The 16,700-nt window shown below is 48.7% G+C and overlaps 4 protein-coding genes across 4 annotated transcripts; 3 read left to right on the top strand and 1 right to left on the bottom strand.

Annotated features, from left to right (window-relative positions):
• Positions 1–593: 593 nt before the first annotated feature.
• K441DRAFT_689876 (uncharacterized protein) lies at positions 594–2,227 on the top strand (the record flags this gene model as incomplete). The annotated part of the gene is made up of 7 exons (XM_067652343.1): positions 594–635; positions 682–889; positions 921–977; positions 1,124–1,197; positions 1,266–1,642; positions 1,707–1,802; positions 1,864–2,227. 7 exons carry the CDS (start codon positions 594–596, stop codon positions 2,225–2,227), a joined length of 1,218 nt encoding a protein of 405 aa, XP_067499166.1.
• A 4,798-nt stretch (positions 2,228–7,025) lies between these two features.
• Positions 7,026–9,905, top strand: K441DRAFT_272776 (BRE1-domain-containing protein). Its single transcript, XM_067640890.1, has 6 exons — positions 7,026–7,352; positions 7,425–7,568; positions 7,623–7,683; positions 7,748–9,036; positions 9,220–9,372; positions 9,432–9,905. The coding sequence occupies exons 1-6, from the start codon at positions 7,170–7,172 to the stop codon at positions 9,603–9,605; spliced, it is 2,004 nt and encodes a 667-aa protein (XP_067499165.1). The 5' UTR covers positions 7,026–7,169; the 3' UTR covers positions 9,606–9,905.
• A 300-nt stretch (positions 9,906–10,205) lies between these two features.
• On the bottom strand, positions 10,206–11,654 carry K441DRAFT_583163 (ATP-NAD kinase; the record flags this gene model as incomplete). Its single annotated transcript, XM_067644488.1, has 2 exons — positions 10,206–11,398; positions 11,534–11,654. The coding sequence occupies 2 exons, from the start codon at positions 11,652–11,654 to the stop codon at positions 10,206–10,208; spliced, it is 1,314 nt and encodes a 437-aa protein (XP_067499164.1).
• A 554-nt stretch (positions 11,655–12,208) lies between these two features.
• On the top strand, positions 12,209–14,197 carry K441DRAFT_272732 (acyltransferase-domain-containing protein). Its single transcript, XM_067640889.1, has 5 exons — positions 12,209–12,482; positions 12,533–12,776; positions 12,825–13,270; positions 13,327–13,989; positions 14,044–14,197. Exons 1-4 carry the CDS (start codon positions 12,298–12,300, stop codon positions 13,733–13,735), a joined length of 1,284 nt encoding a protein of 427 aa, XP_067499163.1. The 5' UTR covers positions 12,209–12,297; the 3' UTR covers positions 13,736–13,989; positions 14,044–14,197.
• Positions 14,198–16,700: the final 2,503 nt, after the last annotated feature.

Genomic DNA, 16,700 nt, shown 5'->3' with positions numbered 1-16,700 from the left:
CAGGGGGCGTGGAGATCAATATCCTTATTCAACCGCATTCGAACCGAGAGTTTTGTGATTGATGGGCCTTGCAGTATCCCTTGCACCGCTAAGGTGCAATATTTTGTAGCCCGTGCGCGGAGCTCAGGAACATCAACTTTGCGAAGCCTTATTTAATGCGGCAGAAAGCCTCACCGCAGCTTCCTAATTGGCTCGCACGGGCCACAAATTATTGGACTTACCGTAGCGGTGCAAGGGATATGTACCAAGGCCGCTGGACCGCGACGCCCTTCCCGGAACCCAGCCACCAAATAACGTCTTAGTGACCGATCGTGCCAGCCCCCCGATCGAGCCAGCCACCAAAATCTACTAATTTTAATCTTTTATAACTCTACCACCACAATACCTATTTAGCTAGAATTTTAAATATAAACTTTTTAAAGCATATATAGTTAAAATATATTATAAAATTATAATTAAAATTATAATTTAATATTAAAAACTAAAATTATTGTTTTAAAAATTACAACATAATTATTTTTTAAAAAGTTAGACATCTCATCGACGAGGGCGCGTACGGTGAGAGTCAGTGAGAGAACGGGAGCGTACAGGAGATGCCGCACTTGGCGGCCCTTGGTGGACACTGTGGGCACTGGGTGGGTAACGTCTTAGCCACCCGATCGAGCCACCCTACCACTCGAGCTACCCCAAAATACACCAAAATTTACGGGCTATCCTATCGTCGACGGCGTCACGGTGCTGGTGCTGCCGCCAGCGGGCGTCGTGCCGGATTTCGACCATCCGGAACAGAACAAACGGCTGGCCCACTTCTTGGTGTTCGGCATTGGAGCTCCTCTGGCCTTTCTGGCCCTGTGCCAGCGCTTCTACACCAAGCTGTTTCTCTCCAAGGGTTTGCAGCTCGATGATTGTGAGTATCCAAGGCGCCGGTAGGAGTTCTCTGCTGACTTCTCCAGTATTTATGTTCGTGGGATGGGTACGTTGGCTCTCACGCGACACCGCGACTCCCCTTGACAAAGACGACTGACAACAATAGGTCATGTCATTGGTAACCCAGGCAATGCTTACCCGTAAGAACACCCTCTCTCATTGCATCTGGATGGCGTTGCTGACGATGCCGTTGCAGACTCCATCGTCGAGGGCGGCATGTGTGCCCATGCGTGGGAAATGCCACTCACAAGATTCGAGAGGTACTCGGTGGTAAGTCGTCAACAATACCTAACCGTCGTCCCGCAGACTGTGCGACTTGGACTGACGACGTTGCACAGGTCACATACGTTACTGCCCCCATCTACCAGATGTGCAACGGCTTCACGAAACTGTTGCTGCTCATGGTCTACCTCCGGCTGTCACCGCAGAAATGGTTCCGCGTCGCCGCCTGGTTCAGCATTGTTATCGTTGTTCTCTACACATCCGTCATAACACTCCTCATGTTCTTTCACTGCCACCCAGTCCGCCGAGCCTTTGACTTCAAGATCCAAACAGGACACTGCTTGGACGCTGGTATCTTGTACATGGCTACGGCTGTGTCCAACATCCTCACCGATGTAATGCTCTTCTTGCTGCCCACCCCTATGATCCTCAAGCTCAAGATGGGCAAATCGCTGAAGATTGCTGCTATCGCTATCTTTGGCATTGGCTCATTGTAAGTCGCCCGCCCGTCTAACTCGTCCAGCGCAGGTCTCAGATATTGATTAACCATTGCACAGGACTATTGCGACCTCGATTGTCCGACTCGTCTATCTGCCAGCAACCCTCAGGAGCACTGACATTTCTTGGGATGCAGCTCCGGCAGACGTATGGACGTATGTACCTCCCGCAATTCCAAGACCGCTCAATTGCATCCCAGTCCTAACTCCGGCATAGCTTCGTCGAAGGCAACCTGTTCGTCATCTGCGGTTCGATGCCCACGATGCGTCGTTTCCTGAGACACGTATTCCCACGCATCTTTGACGACTCCACCGTCTCCAAATCCAACGAACCATCGGGGGGTCGTCAACGTTCCGACAACACCTACAGCTGGTCACGAAAACGAAAACATTACGAGCAGTTTCCAGAACCCTTAGAGCTGCAGCTCGTCCCGGAAGGGCGCAATAAGGTAGATATCGAGTCCACTGCGGTGGTCACGTCAAAAGGGGACGTGGATAACCAGAGTGAGACGGCCATCCTGGAGATAAAGTCGTTTACGGTGTACTCGGAACAACAAGATTCACCCAGCCATTCTCTTTGAGGGCGAGCGTAGGGATTGAGGACTTGTCTCGAGACCATATTCAGATCCTGGATTCCGAGTTTGCCCTGATACCCGTCCAGTGTCCGAATACAATAGCTTCGTTCCACACACTCTTACAAATCACTCGATAAACAGGAGGAAGCCAGAGAAGATTCGACCCCCTTCCGTTACTAATTAGGTGATGCAAAATTATTGGCGTCCGGCAAGAAGGCGACCGACTTAGGCGAGTCCGAGTAGCACTGCTCCCGTCACGGCGTCCCAGAGCATGTTACGCGCACCGCTTTGGCGGCGACTCTGGGTCAAATCGCTTGCCTGAACCGGTAAAACGAAAGAACAATATGGACCCTCGCAAATTCTCGCCTGAGATTCTTAGAATAATACTAAGACTCGTGCTTGTCGAGAACCGTCCAATTGACCTAGATGATTACTTGCACCAAGCAAATTTCGAACTTCTTGAAACATGTCGGGAAATGCGAGATGAGGGCCGCGCTATATATTATAGCGATAACACTTTTGAGGTCATTTCGGAACACTATAGCAGACGAAGATGGTCTAACGACAACAGTGTTACGGCACTGGCAGAACTTGGCAGAACTTGACTGGCAGAACTTGGCAGAACTTCGCGGTCACGTGACTAGAGGACCGCATAAAAGAACCCTACTTCGACCGGCGCTGCTCTTCTTCTCCTTTCCTTTCTCTAGCTTTAGATCCTCGTTTATAGACTACCAATCGTACAGGCTTGCGCGTCCCTCTTGCCGTGCTCGTGCCTCGATTGACTGAGTCGCTAACAAACAGCTGTTGGCCAGAAGCACCACTAACACGGTTCTTACAGCACGTGACAATTTATACGGACTATAAATCTGACATGCCAGGCCTTTTACTACTTATCGAGGGATGTACAGGTCCCTTTTTTCCTTATATAACGTCTTAATCTATTACGTAATTTATATATATAGCTTAATAATACCTACTTTAATATATATTATTACCGCTTATACTTATTCTATAATACTATATTACGTTAAACCTATACCTTATACCGCCCTACTTTACTCTAACTAGTATATAAAATAACCTAAAAGCCCCTATATCTATAACTAACTTATAAAATATATTTACTGAATAAATAAAGAGCTTATAGAAGGCCTTTATAGATACCTTGGCTTAATAAAAGGCCTAATACTAAGAGATAATTAGATCTCTAAGAAAAGAAATTAAAGAGATCTGTTATAATATATTATCCGCTATATTATTACCTCTACCTATAAATACTAGATAAAAGAAATGTATTTAAAACTAGCTCCTTAACCCTAAATTCGCTAGCCAGTGCCTTTATAAAAAACCTAACTAAACATCTCCCTAATCCCCCCGCCTATTTAAATAAAAGAAATAAACTATACTCCTTTTTTAACTAACTTAAAGACAAGCTAAATAGTAATATTAATTGCTATACTACTCCTAATAGTTAGCTACGTCATACTATAAGCCGCTTAAAGGGAGACGCTGTAGAAACTATATACTTATTTTAACTAAGCACTACAAAAGAACTAGTTACTATACTAGAAGCCTCTTATAGCGACCCTAACTAAACCGCTATAGTATATAGAGTAGAGTTTAAATTAAAGCTGGAATGCGCCGAAGGACCCCTTAGCAAAGTCTGTCTGAAAGGGCAAAGCCCTCCGACCGCTTAAAGCCTGTTGAATATTGCTGCCGATAGGTAGCAAGGCATCTGCAGTAGTATTTTGACTTCCACCCTACGTCTACCACTAGAATTAACCTTAACCTGTTCCTGAGTCGACTGATTGGACTACATAGTACTCTGCGCGGATCTGGTATATAGTGTTTTCCTCGATCGCATATAAGTCATAGCTTGCGTACAGTCGCCGGAGTCTGTTTGTCCTTTTTGGATCGCTTTGTAATTATCGCAAAGCCTTGCAACTTCGCTTGGGCATTAAGGTCTTCGATTCCTGCCTCTACCGAGTCGTAATTTGCTATAGGCGCGGCGTTGAGAGCTATGGCGGTAGTAGTGAGGGCTATCGACAGGATGGTGTTGAGATTTTGATGAGGATTTGATTTTCGCGATGCAGATGCAAACAAGTTAAACGCACGTGATATTCCAACTTACTGAGGCAGGTACCAAACCCGATTTGGGGGGTGTCCAAATAGCACTCCCCTATTTTATTGATGATCCGAAATCCAGATGCCATGACATCAATCATGCGTCCACTTAGACTCTCCACGCCCTCGCTAGATGCAGCCGACTATGCCAACCCACGTCATATATCTTCATTAATCATCAATCGTCCCTAAAACCTCGGCCTCTTCGCCACCAAGTGGTTGATGTTTTAGCTTTTTGTCTTTCTTCTTTTTCTTTCCTTTACCCTTTGCCCCTGCAACCCCTTGCTCCTGGCCCCTATTCTCCTTCGCAGAATCCCCAACACCGCCCTCAGCCCCTTCTTCGTCAGAGTCACCGGCACCCGCAAATTGCTTCTGGCGCTGCATTTCCTGATAATCCTGCTTCTGCTTCTCAATTTCAATCTTCTGCCGCTCGTCCTCTTCCTTTAGCTCCAGCTCCAGCTCCCGTGGATCTTTGAACGAATCTGCTTGCTTGCCTGTTATATCTAGGTACTTCTGAAAGTCAATAGGATCCTTTGGGCCGGTGAGAGTGGCTTTGACACGCTCTGGATTTTCCCGTTCTTCTTTGACGAATTTATGCTTGATGCGCCGTCGCGTTTTGCCTGGGAACATGGTACTGATAGTCTGGAAGTCTGTTCCAAACATCCGGAGCGCATCATAGAAGGATTCTGTCTGCGCTGCACTCCAACGGGTAGCGGAGCCGTGTAACATGATGCGATCGGCGGGGNCGCGGCGGCCGGCTAGGATCCAGCTTTGTACATTGACGCGAGTGGTCAGGTCGTCTTCTTCAACTGCTTCCAGAGTATCCTCGTCACGGGTAGCTTCGGCGTGGCGGTCTACGACGAGGGAGGTCTGGTCCAGGATGATGTTGCCGTCCACAATACGGAGTTGGGGTCCGCGGGTCTGGGCGGCCGCGCGCTCGCGGCCTGCTTCTTCTAGGCGTTTGTTTACTTCGTCTTGATCTGTTCCGTCACTATTAGCAAGGGCTAACTGCTGTTCCTTGCGGCGACGAATCACTTCTGGCCAGTCGATTTCGCGCATTGCGAGTTCGCGAGCAGAAAGCTTGCCATTTCGGGGATCCCTGATAGCGAGGCTGCCCATTGACACCATACTTGGTGCTATCGTGACATCTTCGGCACCTTCGGGAGTTGTGGCTTTTTGGCGGCCTTTGCGTCTCGACTCATTCCCTCTTAGCTCTCCATCCTGGCCTTCCCCAGTAGGTGCACCACTTGTTTCAGTTCCTGTAGTGGCGGCAGCTTTCTTCCTAACTCTTTTTCGTTTTGGAGGCGCTTCGCTCGCGCCCTCCTGCTGTTCAGTCTGCTCGCCTTCCACAGTAGCTACAACTTTCCGTTTCCTGGGCTGACCTTTGTCCTTGCGCACCTTGCGCGGCTTTTTAACAGTTCCCGTTTGAGCATCGCCGTTTGTTTCCTGTTCTGGAGCTTCTGCGGAATTATCTCCAGTAGTCTTCCTTTTGCCTCTTGCTTTTGTGGTTGGGGTTGTAGTTTCTGTTGCATTCTGAGTTATAGCACGATCTTCCTGTCCTCCAGCACGACTATTTTGTTCAGCTTCTGCTTGAGTATCATCATTGATAAGCCCAGGTAACCCCGAGATGCCCTTCCTCACGAGTGATCGATAGCTAGGCGGTTCGGAGCTTGGGGAGGTTAATGTGGTAGACTCAGTTTGTGACAAAACAGCTGTGGGAGCCGTTGTAGGGCTTCTGCCAGATGCATTATCTCGAGCTAAGGGCTGCAATGACTCGGACTGTGTAGAAATTGCTTGTGCAGGCTGTGTCGGGGTGGAAGTGGCTAACGTAGAAGGGCCTACAGGCTCAGAAACTGCTGATATCGGGCTTGCGACTGGTTTCGCAATCGTAGGCTGCGCCGGGCGCGGAGATTGTATCCTTCGCCGCTTTGGCGATCTTCCTGAAATTGTATGCTCATTGTCTCCCTGTAGCCTAGCTTCTGGGGAAGGAGATGTTCTAGATATATCAATTCTGAGCTGTGTTGGCTCATTTGCCGCAGTAGCTTGTGAATGGATAGGTGACGCAGTGGTATCTCCAGCCGCGGTATATATTGCTATTGCGGGTATCGCTGAAGACGGTGTGGAAGTCGGGACGCTGGCTCCTATTCCAGTAACATCTTGAGGCGGAAGCTGGGTGGTATTTTGTAAAGATAAGGTCGAAGGAGTTGTATTTTCGGTGTCTGGTTGGGTTGACTCGGTGGGTCGGGTCGTCGGCGGTTGCGGTGTCCCGGACGCAGTTTGTCTATCAACGCTAGACCTTGCCGATACTGTTAAAGTTCCTTGAAGGGCTTGAGGTGCGCCAGGCCGTCGACGCTGTATGGCCTTCGGCGCGAACTTCCTGGTCGACTTGTCTAGGAGATATCAGCTTTGGTCACATAGGCAGCGGGTTAGAAACGTACTAATAACAGAGCTGCCGAAACTTGCTATAGGTTTTAGTGTTTGTGGTTGCTCGGTGCTAGCAGCCGGTGGCTGTGTGCCGCCTGTGTCTGAAGACATGAGGATCTGCCATGAAGAGTTTCTAGCATTTGTGGTAGTTGGTGTTGAAGTTCGTGCTATGCCGGGCGTTAGCGCGATATCTTGGCGCCAAGGCGCTAGTTTTAAAGGGATTCGCATCTCCTCGACTCCATCTCGACCTGACTCTCGTTGACGGTGAACGCACACGACCCAACACCAGTGCTCGCCTGCCCTAATTCAACTCGATCCTTTCTTTTCACTCCCCCATGTTCTGATTTCTTGTCTTATTGGCACCCTCCCTCACCTCTTGAAACCCTTCCTCGCGGCTCTGATGAGGCTCGAATCCAGAACCGTCACAGTCCCATCACTTGACGTCGTCAAGATGGAGGACCGTAAAAGACCTGCAATGCTTGATCATGATGATTCTGCTCCACCTGCTAAGAGGCAAGCTGTGACTGTCAACGGCGCGAAGCCGCATCCCGACGCTGACCTTCCCTGGAAAGATGACATCGAGGTTCGCCCCCTCCCGCATCCACTGTCAATCACAACCTACGAAATCTCAACTGACCACATCCATACTTGACAGTCCTTCCAGAAAGATGCAATCCTCCGTCAGATGCGTGAGTACAAGCGAGAAAAGGTCGCTCTCGAAGCTCAGGTCGCCGATATGGAAAGGCGGTCTGCATATCATGATGACCACCTTCGAACAATAGACGTTTGGTTCTCTCAAGTCGGTGCACTTGGTCCGCATTAGCATTGGTGATGAGGCTGACTGGTTCTTTAGTTGGTCGATGAAGTCAAGATACTGGCGAACGATACCTTATCACTTGGAATTTCGCAAAGCAGTAAGCACATTCGAGTTGTAATTTTGAGTGTTCAAAGGCTGATATTTCCTAACTATTACAGCAGCAGATACTCCTTTCCCATCTTCATTACTTTTCTCAGACAATGAAACATTCCAAAAACATCTCTCATCACGCTCAGAGAGCATCAAATCAGCCTTGTCAGATCTCTTTGCCAAGATACCTACTGCGTCACCCGAAGTAACTCAACTCCAAGAACAAGTTTCAGGACTGCTGGCCATAGAAAAGGAACATATAGCGCAATTGCACCAGATTACCACGGAAAAGGAACAATTATCCGAACGTATGGAAAGTGCAACCCACCGATATATGATCGCGGAAAAGAAATTGGATCGTACCAAGAGCGTTCAAGTTGCCAAATTGGAAAAACAAGCCACACAGAGTGGCGGTCGAGAAGACTCGTCCAGCGCAAAAGTGGATGGCTCGGTAGAAGTTAATGGCACTAAAGGTAGTGTCCGAGTTAACGAAGAGCTAGTGACAGCGCGGAAGGAAGCTGTTGCTGAGGCAGCTAAGAGAAAAGAGCAGCTGGAGCAACTTGAAGCCGAGAATAAAAAGTTGTCCGAGCATGTAACGTCTCTGAATATCAGGCTTTCTAGATTAACAGATGATGACTACGCAAAGACGGATCTGTTTAAGACTTTAAAATCGCAGCATGAGGACGTCATTAAGCGTATTAACAACCTAGAAGCCACCAATGTGCAGCTCCGCGAAGAAGCCCAAAAACTGCAAGCGGAACGGACCGCATACCGCATACAGATGGACGACGAATCTCGAGCGGTGATAAGTGAGACAGAAAGTCAACTGGCTCGTGCGGAAGCGGACCTTACACGTATCCGTAACTCAAGGGATGAACTGCTGGCCGACATTGCTATAAGAAAGGCTAGCCAGGAAGAACACAAGGCGTCGATTGACCAAATTAAAGAACTGGCGAGCGCACGAGAGAGCAGGATAGCTGCATTAGAATCCGAAGTCGAGCGGTTGCGCCTACAATTGGCCGAACAAACAGCCTCGGAGGACCATCAGACCGAATTGGAAAACATGTCTTCTGAGCAGCTGCGCAGCAAGATTTCCAGCTTGGAGAGTCAATACAAATTACTTAGTAACGAATTGCCTTCAATGGAAGCTGCATGGAAGAAAGCGCAATCCGTTGCTAGCAAGAAGATAGCAGAGCTTGCATCCTGGGAGGAACATATTTCCAGAGCCAGCGCAGATAAAGCCAAGGCAGACCAAAAGTACTTTGCGGCCATGAAGACCAAGGAGGCGCGAGAGCAGGAAAACCGCACATTGCGCGCTCAGAATACTAAAAGCGCGGAAATCGTTGCACAGCTGAAGGAGGTCGAAGCTCTTAGTCGATCATTCACAGACAGGCTGGAGAAACAGGTTGCAGAAATGAGGGTACAATTAGAAGAACTTTCAAATCAGCATCGTGTACTGCAGCAGAAATTAAGCGAGTCTCAAATCAGTTCTGAAGGATACATTAATCAAATAGCGGAGCTGAAGAAAACTCTTGCCGCGAAGGATACCTCATATTTAGCAGCCACACACTCACAACGAGAAGCTGAAGCTGAGCGTGAGAAGCTGAAGGTTCAGTTCGAAGATGCGCAGAAACAGACGGAAAACTGGAAGAAGAAGAGTCTGAGTAACCAACCTGACGAAGAGAAATACATGCGGGTAAGTTGCGCACGAAGTTTGGCCGGCACCAATAAAAGGTCACTGATCTCAAGTTATAGTCCATGATTCTCTGCGCCGTTTGCAAAAAGAACTTTAAGGATACTGCTATTAAGTCTTGCGGGCACTTATTCTGCAAGGAGTGCGTTGAAGAGCGCCTCACTTCCCGGTCTCGGAAATGCCCACAGTGCGGCAAATCGTTTGGCGCGAATGATCACATGAGGGTTCATTTCTGAGTCCTGTACTCCCATGAAAGTTTTTCTGGACACAACGCTTGATTAGAGCGCGGATGACCAGGGAAATGCCCTGCGTAACTCGCTATTATATTCTTGCCTGTACAAAAATCCTCTGCTCCTTTCTTTTGGCCTCAGTGCGAGTTCCTTGGTTGTGTTCTTCAAAGAATTTCAAAGAATTTTTCGGGTTGCGATCCCCGGGTAGGCGTTATTGGCTAGCACCGTCTGCCGCATCAAGCATTTCGGGAGGGTTCGCTGGGATCAACTGAAAGCATATTTTAGGCTATTGTGGCTTTATATGGCGGGCAATGTAGTACCCTTTGTAGCTGTCTTTCCGTGATCGAGTCATGTGTTAGATTTCTGTCTGTGGCAAGCTTGCTGAAATAGCATCGGTTGGAATAGGTAGCTTAGTCCATTGATGCGAATGAATCGAGACAGTTGAATACCTAGCTGGATTGAATATATGTGTATTGCGTGATCTGTTTGCTGATACCCTGGCCGTCATGTCGGCTGGCTGCTTGGCCAATTCTTTCTCTAAGAATTTCGTGATCCTCTTTCGAGGAGATCGCTTTCCTCTTGAGTCAGTCAAGTCGTTTCAATCGATCATACCTCCTCTCCAAATGGATAATTGAACTTCAATAACGCATTTAGGCCCCCGACCCAATGATCCTCCTCTTTCTCTTCCGTCCCCACAACCCCCCTTACAATACTAGGCACGCCTCCGCACCACTCGCCCGTCCTCCTATCCCTAATCTCCTCCCCAAGCACCCTAACTTCCATTCCAACTCCAACTCCTTTACTGATTCGCACACCATCAATGCTCACCTCGACTTCCCTTCCGCGATTCTTCTCGCTCAGCCGCAACGTGATAGGCGTGTTGGCTGGCAACACTAACGGCCGAAAGCTGAGCGAACGCGGACATATAGGCGTTAGGAGGAGTGAGGACACGAGCGGATGCACAATACTGCCACCGCTGGAGAGCGAGTAAGCTGTGCTACCAGTCGGCGACGAAATAATCATCCCGTCCGCAACCGCTTCGGTCAGTAAGCGGCCTCCGACGTAGATCTCAAGGATCTTAAGATGTGGCGAGGAGCCCCGGTGCACGATTACTTCGTTCAATGCGTACGTGTCGCCAGGGTTAGGGGAAGAGGATGTGCTAGGACCGTTGATGCGTGACCCAGAGGGCGAGAAGACGCCTACACGCAGCCGGTTTCGCAGCAGAATACGCGCGTTCCGCGTCTTGCCCATCGATTTACCGCGGATAGAGGCGTAGGAAGTGGGTGGGGATATCTCTGTCGCTAATGCAGTCCCTGAGGATAAATAGGGGCTAGTGCAGTCTATGCTGGCGTAGGCGTCGCTAGCGCCAGACATGTATACTTCGCGGAAAGCGCGCTTGTATTCTCTGAATTTCCATTCCCCTAGAAAGCCTAGTGTGCCCATGCCGAAAGAGAGGATCGGTGGGACGGTGGGCGCGTGTGCAAAGAGGGCGGAAGCGCGCAGGATTGTACCATCGCCGCCTAGTGTTGAAATAAGGTCGGTTTTATGTGAGAGGAGAGTGGGAGCTCTATCGTGGGCTGTGTCATTAGTGGTGAATATTGGGAATGGTAGCTGAGAGTGGACTTCCTCGGCTGCATGAGGTTCTAGGATCATATTCATGGACGGGTAGGTGGAGTGAATGTGCTGGGCATATTCGATAAGAGACTCGGTAATCCCAGGGGTGTTGTTCTTTTTTGTTAGCAGGACGTTTCTAGGTGGTGAGGGCCATTGGAGGCAGAGCAGGTCGTTCTGGCGGGTTTCTGGCTCTCAAATTAGCCTACAAGGTAGAAGATGCATCCGTAATTATCTCGTCGAGAGGTTGCTACAGATAGAGAGGCCGTCTATGCTCTCGGGGTTCGTGGCATGATGTTTCTCCGGGGGTAATGAATACATACCTTGGTAGCTTGGGAGTATCCGGTCCGGCAGCTCTGAGATACTTTTGATATCTCTCCTCGTGGCACTATGTGAGAAGCATCGCCTCCATGGCAGGTCGCGAGAGCGGACGAAGGACTTCATCTCTTATACGAAGTTGTTCAGGCCTCTGAGATGACTCCAAGTTTACGTGGTGGGAAATAAGCAATGTACAAGTAATTATGACAGACGGAGAAGAGGTCAAACGTAGTTGAGAATTGCCCACAGGCAGCTCCAGCTCCAGCTCTCATATCGCAGCGATATTTCTCATACGGAATTTTTTATTTGGTGTTGACGATCTGAGCGAAAGCTACCGTGGCTGCTTGGAATGTTTTACCTCGTTGAACCAAGTTGCCTTGGCCCGAGCTTCTGCGGCGGTGCTCTTTTAATGCCCACCCCGCATTGGTCTGCTGCAAAGTGGCAGCTGTATCCTTTCGTGGCGCTGCCTGCCCACATCCATCAAATAAGCACTTGGGAGTGATTCAACACTTTTCAGGTAGCAACACCTTGCACCTGAGCAGTATGCTCGAGATACACGACTTTAGACATTTGTTTTCCTCTCCTGTCTAATCCCTTAACATCCCTATCCTCACTCTTTGTTGCGTCTTTACCTTTCATATTTAACAAAAAGAACCTAGCTGCAAATTAAATCCCACACGAAACCGGCACGCGCCTCGCTTTCAGACCACCCCCCACTCATCCATACCTGATATCCCTCGTTGACTATTGTATCGTCCTACAAGCCGTTATGGCTGCCAACGGCCTCAAGCACAGGCATCCACCAGCTTCCGTGAAGCTCGAATATAAGAATAGAACAGAAGCTCAGATTAAGGATGGAGAGCATCACCCTGGAGGTCCTATCAAGCATGGGACCTATGGTCAAGCGCTGCGTATGGTGCTGCTTGCTGCGTACTTTCTGGGAAGCTGCATATGGTGGGTCGCCTTGTGCTAACGCTGCACAAAGCGCTAATAGCAGGGCTCAGCATATTTGTCACACAACTCATGGGCGCTCCTTTATATTTCTTCAATCAAGACTTATACTACGCGTGGATGGCCTTGACCAAGCAGCATTTTGGGCTCCTGATTGCGACGATGACCCAGTGGTGGAGTCCCACTCTTGTCCGAGTAAGCGGTGACAAGAGCGTTCGAGGACAACTGCGGAGAACAAAGGATGGACGGCTGGAATGTGACTTTGAGGAGCGCATGATCCTCATCGCAAACCATCAGGCACGTTGCAAGAGGTCACGCCATATCTAGCGTACTAATCAAGGCTAGATATATACCGACTGGCTATATCTTTGGTGGATAGCGTATACAGCTAAAATGCACGGGCATATCTACATCATCCTCAAGGAGTCTATCAAGTGGATACCAATCTTAGGACAGGGGATGATGTTCTACGGCTTTGTCTTCTTATCTCGAAAATGGGCAAAAGATAAACCTCGATTCCAGCACCGCTTACAGAAGCTCAGCGGCCGACACAGTGGACCCATGTCTGGCTCCCAATCTCTAGATCCAATGTGGTTACTTATTTTCCCCGAGGGCACCAATCTGTCAAAGAATGGAAGAGCTGGGAGCAAGAGATGGGCAGACAAGGCTGGACTCCAGGATTTGCAACACCTGCTCTTACCCCGCAGCACTGGGTTGCAGTTCTGCCTCCAGGAAATGAGGAGCACCGTGAAGTGGGTGTATGATTGTACGGTGATATACGAGGGCGTTCCGTAAGTTACACGCATAACATTTGAGACCCTTGACCGAGATATTCATTTAAACGTAGACGTGGCCAATTCGGTCAAGACATTTTCACTCTTAAGTCGACATATTTCCAGGGCAGACCACCTAAGTCCGTCAACATGTATTGGAGACGCTTTGCCGTTTCAACAATTCCCATCGATGACACCAAGGAATTCGAGGAGTGGCTGCGACAGCGCTGGATTGAGAAAGACAAACTCTTGGAGCACTATGTCCAAACCGGTCGCTTCCCCGCTGACGATGAAGAAGCTCCTTCGGCCGACGGTGGGAAGGCCGTCAAAGGCGCCGGATATATCGAGACAGAAGTTAAGCCAGCGAGCCCGATCGAATTTTTCCAGATTTTTCTCCCAGTGATGGCAATGGGTTTGGTAATCAACGTCGTTGTCAAGTTTTATCGGATGTTTGTTCGTACCATCTTCGGCGCAATGGCATGATTGCGATATCCTAGAATAACGTGGAGTAGAAGGGCGCGGTAGAAACGGGAGTTTGGTTATTTGGGCTTTTCCAACTCTTTAATGAGGCATGTAGAGACGAATTGCGGCACTCAATCCACGGCAAGGATAGACCCTCCAATGACAAGCTAGTCGGATTGACTTTTAATGAATGTGCAGGACAAGCCTTATAGTGATTTCAATATCGATGGGCACGAACCCGAGGAAGTCCAAAGACGCATGCATGATAGCCATATGTATTCAGCCTCACTTTGTATTTTTGGAATTTTTAATAGCTGAAACAGGCCCAGACCTTGGCGCAAAGACCAATCCGATGCCCTGGCCACGATCGTGTAACTAGGTATCCCAAAAAGAGATATCTTCAACCGGCAGTGCCATCAGATATCTGGAAGGCGCCATCACTGCCACAGAGCTATTAAAAGGCTGCCCCATCATAACTTACTATCAACTCGGCCATTTATGTTTTCCCAGGGTATATTTACAAGGCCAGGCGTCGGCAGGTAAATGCCAGGCTTCTCTGTGCGTCCTTTGGAGCGAAATCTTTACGCCTCCATCACCCAGGAAACTTGTTTAGGTTGCCTTGGGGTATGGAGAGACCAGGAGTATTAGATACCTCGCTTGACGAAATATAGACGAAGCCAATAGAGGAAACCTACCGATAGATTATCATTGGTGGCTTGAAAGCTGGATCGTCTGATCCAGGTCTTGCTGCCGCGCCTCAATAAACTGAAACTCATCATCTACTCATTTCTCATCGGTAAAACCATCATATTAAGGGGCAAGGTCCTGTCCTTTCTTTTGCACTCCTTTTCGTAGACTTCACTACGAAGTTATTTCATCAATTCATAAATATGGCGTGTATTTTAGCTCGTGCAGTCTACGTTTTGCTCCTCTCTGGTGTCTGCTCATGTTTACCTAACAAGTTACCTAGCACAGGCCAAGTGGTTCACTGATCTGCTTAGCTCTTCGTACGATTATATCATCGCCGGCGGGGGAACAGCCGGCTTACAGTTGCAAATCTTTTAACAGAGAATGGCAAGGGTAAGCATTTCCGTCGAGCATAGCGGAGATCTTAAACCAGCTGCCAGGTTAATACTGCGCTGCTAGGAAATGTTCTAGTTGTAGAATTTAGATTCGTGGACGACCATCAAGGTCTGCTCATACACGAGCGAGTACTAAGAGGGAACGCTCGAGATGTGTTCAACTGGACTAGTGCTCCTTAAGCCGGCCCTGGCAATCGCACAGCGCAGACGGGAACCACGTAGTGCCGTTGTTGGTAGGAGCTCCGCAGTTGATGGTATGTTTCTCGATAGAGGATCGGCATCAGATTATGATGCGTGGGAACAGCTCGGCAATCCTGGCTGGGGATGGTCTAGTCTGCTTCCTTACTTCAAGAAAGTAAGGTAAGGCCATTAATGCATCTAATCAGAGAACCGCGGCTGGACTGTGCAAGTTGTAGAGTGTAACTTCCACTCCTCCTTTGGCAAGTATGGTAGCTCAATACAACTACGGACATGATATTCCAAGCGCATAGGGGGGGTGTGGGCCGGTGCAAGCTATCTTCCCTCTACATCAATAGCCTTCAGAAGGTGCGAAACTCCCGTGACGGCCTCGGAAGCATCAATACTGACAAGTTGATAACAGGTCTTTTCCGGGAAGTCTGGACTGGCCTTGGTATCCCGTAACAGAAAGAGGGCGCGAATGGCAAGGCATTTGGCGTTTTCTGGGTCCCAAGTCCCCTAGATCTGATGACTGAGACTCGATCCTACGCTAGAACAGCCCACTACTACCGCGCCAAATCTCGTAGTAATAACTACCACTTATTTACAGGCTATACTGTAATCCACATTACTTTCACTGGTGGACTAACTGTTTAAGGAGTATCTGCTCAACCGAGAGATAGCACCCCACCCGTAGTCATCAAGGCAAATAAAGAGGTCATTCTCGCTGCTGGGGTCATTGGGGCTCCGCAGATTCTTCAACGGAGTGGCATTGGCCCGAAGGCTTTGCTGGAAAAGGCTGGAATTAAGGTTAAACAAGGTTTGCCAGGCGTGGGCCGAAACTTCCAAGACCATCCCGTAGCATTCTAGAATATAACTGTAGGCTTTATCTCCACACACGACGCCATAAGCATCGCAGCTAAATATTTAGTCATAAAGAACTACTTCCCCAATCCAGATAATTTTTCTCGTTAATGCCACATTCAATAGCGATGCTTTTACAGAATACCAGAAGTTCAAGACTAGTGCGTCTCCTCCGCACTAAAACCGTTGTTTATACATTGTCGAACAGAACGATCAAGGATGAGAACTCTGGTCTGTTACGAGAGGCTTAGAGCCTCATTAAATACACGAATTGGGTGGGTCAAAGGGACCCCTGATCTAAGCTTGGTATGGTGTGTAGTGATCGACGCCAGGCCGACAGACATCAATCTTTTCTTAGGCCCATATACTATGTCTCAGACCAATGCCATTGGATTCCTTTCTCTTAAAACCGTTAATCCAAACTACGTATCTATAATATCAACTCTGGAGTCACAGGCAGTGATCTTGTTGGATTGGAGTGGAGTGGATTTGACCCACAAATCCGCTCTAAAGCTCCTGGAGCTCCGTGAACACCAAACCTAAATAGGACTAGCGGTTACCTATAAAGGTTAGTAATCCAACTCCAGTCCAATCCGGTCCAAATTGGCTCCACTGGTCACAGGATGCTACTTCCTACTTACCGAAAATCTACGACCAGACCCTCATTGCCAGTTCCCTGTCCCAGCGCTCCATCGTTGCATCTCAGTTATCTGCCTTGGACAAAGCTGATGTTGCTGCCTGGGCAGCCCTACACAAGTCATTCTAGAGGGACAGTTTCAATCAACATAACTGACCCTTTTGGTGACCCAACCACCGACTACGGCGCCTTTGCAAACTTAGTCGAAGTTGCCAACAGCATCGCT

Source organism: Cenococcum geophilum, assembly GCF_001692895.1.
Source record: "Cenococcum geophilum 1.58 unplaced genomic scaffold K441scaffold_54, whole genome shotgun sequence".
NCBI classification, from domain to species: Eukaryota; Fungi; Ascomycota; class Dothideomycetes; order Gloniales; family Gloniaceae; genus Cenococcum; species Cenococcum geophilum.
Note: the sequence above shows the minus strand (reverse complement) of the source record. Positions and strands in the feature narration are given on the sequence as shown.

What these genes read in the sequence shown, in the direction of transcription:
- K441DRAFT_272776 (XM_067640890.1), top strand. Translation starts at nt 7,170, where the DNA reads ATGAGGCTCGAATCCAGAACCGTCACAGTCCCATCACTTGACGTCGTC. An exon ending in ACTTGGAATTTCGCAAAGCA is followed by an intron (nt 7,684 to 7,747) that starts GTAAGCACATTC and finishes CTATTACAGCAG; the next exon opens with CAGATACTCCTTTCCCATCT. An exon ending in ACGAAGAGAAATACATGCGG is followed by an intron (nt 9,373 to 9,431) that starts GTAAGTTGCGCA and finishes CTCAAGTTATAG; the next exon opens with TCCATGATTCTCTGCGCCGT.
- K441DRAFT_272732 (XM_067640889.1), top strand. Translation starts at nt 12,298, where the DNA reads ATGGCTGCCAACGGCCTCAAGCACAGGCATCCACCAGCTTCCGTGAAG. An exon ending in TTTCTGGGAAGCTGCATATG is followed by an intron (nt 12,483 to 12,532) that starts GTGGGTCGCCTT and finishes AGCAGGGCTCAG; the next exon opens with CATATTTGTCACACAACTCA. An exon ending in TCCTCATCGCAAACCATCAG is followed by an intron (nt 12,777 to 12,824) that starts GCACGTTGCAAG and finishes AATCAAGGCTAG; the next exon opens with ATATATACCGACTGGCTATA.